At 48.1% G+C, this 7,500-nt stretch overlaps 3 protein-coding genes across 5 annotated transcripts in view; 2 read left to right on the top strand and 1 right to left on the bottom strand.

Moving 5' to 3' along the window:
- LOC126577362 (sodium-independent sulfate anion transporter-like) overlaps window positions 1–2,187 on the bottom strand; it is a 4,564-nt gene extending 2,377 nt beyond the window's left edge. The window contains exon 1 of one of the 3 annotated variants that reach the window (XM_050238925.1): window positions 2,123–2,187. The gene's annotated coding sequence lies outside the window, so the exon portion shown is untranslated. The other 2 variants (XM_050238934.1, XM_050238915.1) reach the window with 2 other exon arrangements.
- LOC126577375 (sodium-independent sulfate anion transporter-like) lies at window positions 824–5,323 on the top strand. Its single transcript, XM_050238947.1, has 4 exons — window positions 824–1,143; window positions 3,244–3,681; window positions 3,759–4,109; window positions 4,182–5,323. Exons 1-4 carry the CDS (start codon window positions 1,092–1,094, stop codon window positions 5,141–5,143), a joined length of 1,803 nt encoding a protein of 600 aa, XP_050094904.1. The 5' UTR covers window positions 824–1,091; the 3' UTR covers window positions 5,144–5,323.
- A 103-nt stretch (window positions 5,324–5,426) lies between these two features.
- The window catches only part of LOC126577353 (sodium-independent sulfate anion transporter-like), a 2,570-nt gene continuing 496 nt past the window's right edge, over window positions 5,427–7,500 (top strand). Inside the window, exons 1-2 of the mRNA XM_050238903.1 lie at window positions 5,427–6,055; window positions 6,118–7,500. The exon at window positions 6,118–7,500 is cut by the window's right edge and continues 496 nt beyond it. Of these exons, the coding sequence (XP_050094860.1) occupies window positions 5,977–6,055; window positions 6,118–7,500 (1,462 nt within the window). The 5' untranslated portion in view covers window positions 5,427–5,976. The remainder of the gene's footprint in view (window positions 6,056–6,117) is intronic.

The following is a 7,500-nucleotide window of genomic DNA, read 5'->3' as shown; positions in this document are numbered from 1 at the left end:
GCGGGCGATGCTGATGAGGCATGAGGATTTGTCCACTTTTTCTCACTATCTCCTACGATAAGTGAAGCGATGGTAGCTAAATGTGACACCGCTGTTATCACGAAATGGGTCATCCCAATATAATGATTACGAATAAGTGACCTGCCGCCGAGCTCGTGCCATTTTGGCGTCGTTCGGTTATGGAGCAGGAAATAAAGAAGTGATTGGAGGCACTACGTAAACTTGGTCATAAACTTGTTGGTAAATAAAAACGTACAGCTGTTCGCAAAACCATTCGGCAAAGGTGTGCGCAGGCGCTTTGAAAAATCCGTAAAGTGTTGAATCCGCCGCAACGACAAATTCAAGCCGACCCCACCACAGGGGTTAACATTGTGTTTTAAAAATTTGAAAATTTGCCAACGGGCCGACCAACGGCAAAAGAAGGTAAAAAGGTGGTACCGTATTTGGTTCTTTTGGGTCTTTTCGGGGTAACTATTCCAGCATCTCATGCCGTGATCGTATAGTCTTCGATTTCATTAAACGGATTTTGGTAGCTCCATCGAGTTTTCTGAAGCTCTGAAACATGCTCAGCATGGTTTATTCGTTTCTGTTATGCTGTGTTGTGTTTAAGACAGAGAGAGCTAAAAGATTAAAAAAATATGTTCTGACTAATCTTTGAGATAGAACCATATTAAATGTTTACAACCGATACAACGGATAATCTCTTCTTTTCTAATTAAATCCCTTAAACAATAGTTATCACCCTGGAGTGTGATGAAACTAGTACAATTAATCGTGTGTTTGTTAAATTCGAACAAAACAAAACAGTTCCATGCGTGTACGATCCTCATGGTCAGTGGGCGCTGGTAGCTGCAAAACCGAGCGCGAGGGAAACCGATAAGATACTGGCGCGATGCAAACTAGACATGATTTAACCAGTGATAAGAAGTTGGTTTCGGTTATAAATATCACTCGGTGCCCATGCGCTGAGCACTTAATGCTGGGCCACCCGGTAAGAAGGAATCGCCCCCATTCTCATCTAGTTCCTCCTCCACCAACGTGGATAACGCGAACGGCGTCCGTTTTGTAGTGCGAGTTGACCATCGGTGGAGATGGCTGAGTTAAACTTGAAACCTTTGCTGGAAAAAGTGCACAATGCTCCAGGTATGTGGACCTTCAAGGGGTAGGGCAGATGGAAAAGATTTGCTGAGGGTTGTGTTTAAAATGCTCCACTCGTCACCAGTGAAGGTGACTCGTGGGAATGCATCTTCCTCTAGCTAGTTCCAGATAACGTTGGTGTTGTTTGAAAACTCGAATCGTACAAGTTCCCGTTGTGATTGCAAAAACTTTACGGCGTTTGTTATGTGTTTTGTTGCGTTTATTGTTTACCCCGGATAGAACTTGTGTGATGGTCTTTCGGGGTAATTTAGAAGTGCCCACGAGTAGAGCACGTGTTAACGATTTTGTGACGGTGCCTATTTCCACCATTTATTCTGCAACATACGTTTCAAATGGTGTATGTGCGAAGCGGAATAGAGGGTCAATTTTTACTTCATCAAACCATTTGGAAACGGATAACCTACGCTTCGTATGGCAAACACTTCATTCATGAAGTGGAATGCAATGGAATCTACCGTGCTCTAGAGAATGCGCGAAGAGAGGCGTAAAAATTGTCACTAAGCGGGGTGGAAGATTTGGCTGGAAAAACAAACACATATCCGGAAAGTCATCGTCAAACAAACAATAAACGGCCTTTAAAGTGTACTCGATTCCATTTGATGGTCGCATGGTGGTGGTTCTGCTGTAGGTTCTCCCACAAATCGGAACAGACGGGGTCGTGCTATAATTAGATATGTTTCGCGGGATATTTCCAACCTCCCTATCATCACCCGACTCCTTGGTGGGAGCACTTAATCTCAGCAAATATTTGCGATCTCCATGCGCCAAATGCGCGTTCGCGCGTCTGGAACGTCTGGAGCAATGTTTGATATCACGCGGTCCTCACATACATTCGCAACGAAACTAACACCACAGTCTCTGTCGCTTCAGTAATCTTCGTTTCTTATCTTTAAGGCGCGTGGCGGCTTTCGATTTTAGGTTCTACACTTTCACTGCTTCGGTCGACGGAGAAACACTTACTTACTTGTTGATCGGTGGCTAGTTGTACTGCAACTGTTGGCTTCGGCCTCAACTTCTATGCAAAATGGCAATGCGACACACGATGACGCTTCCCTGTGGGTGCTTCCCTGGAGATGGAATTCCCCTATAGAGTTGTCTCGTCAGTATCTTTCGCTGTGATCGCCGTGTAATTCTGATTAACTGATTAAACCTGGAACGGGAGGCAGGGAGTTTAATTGTAAACGATTGTTTACGATATTTTTCATAACCGCGTTACTTTGGCATGAATCTAGAATGCACGTGAAAAAGAATGCTGCTTAACCAGAACCATTTTTTAGGCGCTTTTTCATTGCTCCAAACCAAACGGTGACATTGACGAACGGCTCACGATCACACGGCTTCACGTGGTTGATGATCCGTTTGGTGGGGAGCAACGTTATGTGTTCCGTTACATGCCCGCACCACGCCGGCTTTATATAACTTCACGCGGCTTGTTGTTTGTGTTGTAAATATACCGGCAAACAAATCCGGCAGGCCGATCCATATAACAAAGCGCGTCCACCAGCCATCGATATTCAGTTGCTTTTGAACTGGTTTATTGAACGGTAGCATCCTACCTTAGTTGGGAGATAAAGTTCTAGAAGAATAAATTTACGTATTCTTATCACTTGCACTGCAGGTGGTTTGGTTTATGGTTTTTCAATAGCCAGACGCTTCTGGGAGGCTTATTGGATGTCATTTTAAACACATAACTTTGCATATGTTGGGAAGGTGTTCGGTGAAAGTAACCTTGAGACGGTGACTGTAGACGGTTTGATAAGTGCGTTTGACCTTGTGCGATAGTGCGATATGGTGGGATCGAACGATAGGCACGTTACTAGCATGGAAGCGGAAGGAAGTTGCATGACGATAACGGAACTGTTGGAGCGAAAACAAAGACAATGCACCGGTAGGTCGGAGCGTGAGAAGCATTGTAACGAGTCACTTTGCCGTCCCCTCCCCGGCTGAGTTTGAACGCGCCGCATGATGTATGATCGCGCGGTTCAGTGATCGGCATTGACATTGATCGTATTTGGATGGTTATGGTTATGCGAATGTTAAGAACATTTCATTCTTTTCTCTTTTTTTCGTCAATTTTGTCAACAGATTATGCTGATGGAGTAGATGATTGTAAGGAAAAGTTTCCCTCCTTAGGACCGATGCTGGCTACCAAGCTGGGTGGTTTTTGTAATCGAAAATTGCTACTCAAGCGGATGCCTATACTCCAGTGGTTCCCCAAATATGAAGCCGGATTCATAGTGGAAGATCTCGTTGCGGGACTCTCGGTTGGACTGACCGTCATTCCTCAGGGTATTGCTTTCGCCGTGATGGCCAACCTGGAGCCACAGTATGGACTGTACTCGGCGTTTATGGGCTGTTTCGTGTACTGTTTGTTTGGAAGTTGCAAGGATCTGACGATCGGTCCGACAGCCATCATGGCCCTCATGGTGCAGGTGTACATCGCGGGACTGGGTGCGGATTTTGCGGTGTTGCTCACATTTCTGACCGGTTGCATTATTCTAATGCTTGGTTTATTGAACTTGGGTAAGTATCACAGACAGACATTATCACTTTGAACATTGAAACAGAACGCTTATATGATTGCCATCCTTGTGTTTCAGGATTCTTGGTTCAATTTATATCGATGCCAGTTACAGCAGGATTCACCTCGGCAGCCGCTATAACGATCGCTAGTGGTCAGGTGAAGTCGCTGCTTGGCTTACCAGGACGTTCGAATGAATTCATCGATTCGTGGGCGAATGTGTTTAAGCATTACGATGAAACGAAGCTCTGGGATGCGCTCCTCGGAACCGTCACCATCATTGTGCTGCTAGTGTTGCGAAGCTTACGCGGTAAATGGTCTGGAGTAGGGAAGTATCTTGCCCTTTCCCGTAACGCGGTCGTGGTGATTGGAGGTGCCGCTCTGGCCTACTACTTTAACGCATCCGGCAGTAAACCATTCTCATTGACTGGTACGTACACGGACTAACCGTTCCCGTCACTTGGAATCCTGCTTATTGAACACGAACTTCGTGCAATTGTAGGTACCGTTACACCCGGATTGCCATCCGTAAGCCTGCCTCCGTTCAGTACGGTGCTGAACAACCAGACGCTAACCTTCCCGGAGATGTCCTCGAAGCTCGGATCGGCCGTCATAGCGCTGCCGCTAATCGCAATTCTCGAGACAATTGCCATCGTGAAGGCTTTCTCCAAGGGAAAGACAATCGACGCAACACAGGAACTGATAGCGCTGGGGCTGTGCAACATTGCTGGATCCTTCGTGTCCTCCATGCCCATCACAGCATCGTTTACACGCACGGCAGTTAATAACAACAGCGGTGTGCGAACGCCATTGGGAGGCATCGCGACCGGCATACTGGTGCTACTGTCACTCGGTCTTCTAACGGATACGTTCTACTTTATACCAAAGTCCGTACTGGCCGGTGTCATGATAGCGGCCATGTTCTTCATGATAGAGTTCCACGCAGCAGCGGAAATCTGGCGTACGAAGAAGGTGGACATTATTCCGTTCATCGTGACGCTGGTGGCCTGCCTTCTGCTGGGTCTCGAGTATGGCATGCTGATAGGTATCGTGTTGAACGTTTGCTTTGTGCTGTATATGACATCGAGACCGGGCATCGATCAGGCGATGCTCCGCACGAGCAGTGGCATTGAGACCATGGTCGTGAAACCAGATCAAAGCCTTATCTATTCCTCCGTCGAATACTTGAAACACGAAATAGTGAAAATGGTGGTTAAGTCTCAAGTGCGCACGGTGATAATCGACGCTGGCAGCATGAGCTATGTTGATTCGACGGCGGCCAAAGTTCTGTTGAGCACCGTTGAGGAACTGGCACTCCGGCAGTGCACAGTGTTACTGTGGAACTGCAACCGTTCGGTACGGTGCACTCTGTGCCGTTTAGACAAGCAATTGTTTTACCCACTGTTCAAATCGGGCGATTTGGCGGAGCTATCCAGGCAAGTGTCCTGCCAGGACGAACCATAGTCATAGGTTAAGGTAGCTCGGCACATTCTGCTATGTGGTTTGTCCGGAAGAATATTCCCATCAAGTGATCAATCAGTAGTTCCGTCAGTATTGAGCTAGTGAAGAGTATTCTATACTATTTAACTAAGTCTAGCTGATCGAATAAAACGAAGCGAGTACTTTGCTGCTAGGCAGTCGTAATTGCGGGTATTTTTCCTTAAAACATGTCTTATCTGGTTGTTGACAAGCACCCACGTGCGTAGCGTGTTCAGGTTTATGAGAGAAAAAGGGGAAAAAATGGGTGACGATCATGGACCCTATTGTGTGTGCCCCGCTTATCGTGTTGATTTTTTATGCTAAAAATAGATTTGGATCATTTTCTGTTATTGTTGTCGCTAGTATATAATAATGGTTGTGATGGAAAACTACGTTCCCAAAGCACTCCGCTAACCCGCACGATGATAATGGATGAGCCCATTGATGGTGTGTAGTGCGCTCATTGCGATTACCGTCGTGGTTCTTCGGGAGCGTTGCACCGCGCTATCGGTGGTGATGATTCTCGATAAGCCATTAGCGCCGACGCCAACCAACGGAGTTTGACTGATTACTTTCAACATCCGGATGACGAATCACTGGCTGGGCTCAGCGCAGATCAGACGGGGTATTAAGTGTAACAAACATGGGAACCTTGGAACACGATGCATTGTGTGGCGCTGAATAAAAGGAGGTTTTAAGTTAATCGCGCGTTACTCTCCGAGCGCATACTAGTTGGAATCGACGCGGTGGAAGTTAAGCTGACAAGCATTTGGTTGCCCGGAAAAAGAAAACTAATCCAAGTAACGCGTTCTCTAGCTATGGCTGGTCGTGATGTCGAGTTGAATGAACTACCCCCGGGAGACCCAAGGTCTACCGCCAACAGGACACCAACAGACGGTAAGTACTGTGCCGCAGACGGGCAGGACATTACCAGTGCGCTAATGTACTTCCGTTTGCAGATGAGGATATTAGTGAAAGGATTCCTGCGTTGGGCGCGCTTGCTGCGAAATCATTTCGTGGGGTTTGCAACCGGAAACAAGTCTACAAACGCTTCCCCATCATCTCATGGCTTCCTTCGTACAGCTGGGGCTTCCTGGTGGAGGATATGGTGGCCGGGCTTTCGGTTGGATTAACGGTGATACCGCAGGGCATAGCGTACGCGGTGATTGCCAGCTTGGATCCCCAGTACGGCCTGTACTCGGCGTTTATGGGCTGTTTCGTGTATTGCATTTTCGGCAGCTGCAAGGACGTTACCATCGGACCGACGGCCATCATGTCGCTGATGGTGCAGGTGCATGCCGCCAACCTGGGCCCGGACTTTGCCATTCTCTCAGCTTTTCTCACCGGTTGTGCCATCCTGCTGCTGGGCATTCTGAACCTGGGCTTTCTAGTGCAATTCATTTCGCTGCCCGTGACGGCAGGATTCACGTCGGCCGCAGCCATCACGATTGCAAGTGGACAGATGAAATCGTTGCTCGGATTGCCCGGTAAATCGAACGAATTCCTCGAATCGTGGATCAACGTATTCGAACATATCGGTGAAGTGAGACTGTGGGACAGCGTGTTGGGCATCGGTACGATCGTCGTGCTGCTGTTGCTGATGAATCTGAAGAACATTAAAGGTGGACCGCGCTGGTCCGCTACGGCAAAGTACGTGGCACTCGCCAGAAATGCGATCGTAGTGATTATCGGAAGTGTTATAGCGTTCCTGGTCACTGATGCCGGGCATACCGATGTGTTTTTGCTAACGGGCAACGTTACATCCGGACTGCCGCCCCTACAACCACCTCCCTTTACGGCTACGGTCGGGGACCGCGAGTACAGTTTCACGGAGATGGTGGAAGAATTGGGCACATCGTTGATCGCGCTCCCGCTCATTGCCATCCTAGAGTCGATTGCGATCGCTAAGGCCTTTTCGAAAGGGAAATCGATTGATGCAACGCAAGAAATGATCGCACTAGGACTGTGCAACATCGCTGGCTCGTTCGTGTCCTCGATGCCCGTAACAGGTTCGTTTACCCGATCCGCAGTGAACAACAATAGTGGCGTACGGACACCGCTCGGTGGTGTTATTACCGGGGTGCTTGTCCTGCTCGCGCTCGGACTGCTGACCAGTACGTTCTACTACATCCCGAAGGCAACGCTGGCTGGGGTTATCATCGCGGCCATGCTGTTTATGGTCGAGTTCCATGCGGCCACCGAGATATGGCGTACGAAACGGATCGATATCATTCCGATGGTGGTGACGCTAGTGGCCTGTCTCTTCCTAGGCCTGGAGTACGGCATGGTTGTCGGTATTGCCATCAACTTTGTCTTCGTGCTATATCAAACCTCTCGTCCGA

The sequence above is a fragment of the Anopheles aquasalis genome, chromosome 2, assembly GCF_943734665.1.
Source record: "Anopheles aquasalis chromosome 2, idAnoAquaMG_Q_19, whole genome shotgun sequence".
In the NCBI taxonomy this organism is placed as follows: domain Eukaryota; kingdom Metazoa; phylum Arthropoda; class Insecta; order Diptera; family Culicidae; genus Anopheles; species Anopheles aquasalis.
This window is presented reverse-complemented; position numbering and strand designations above follow the sequence as displayed.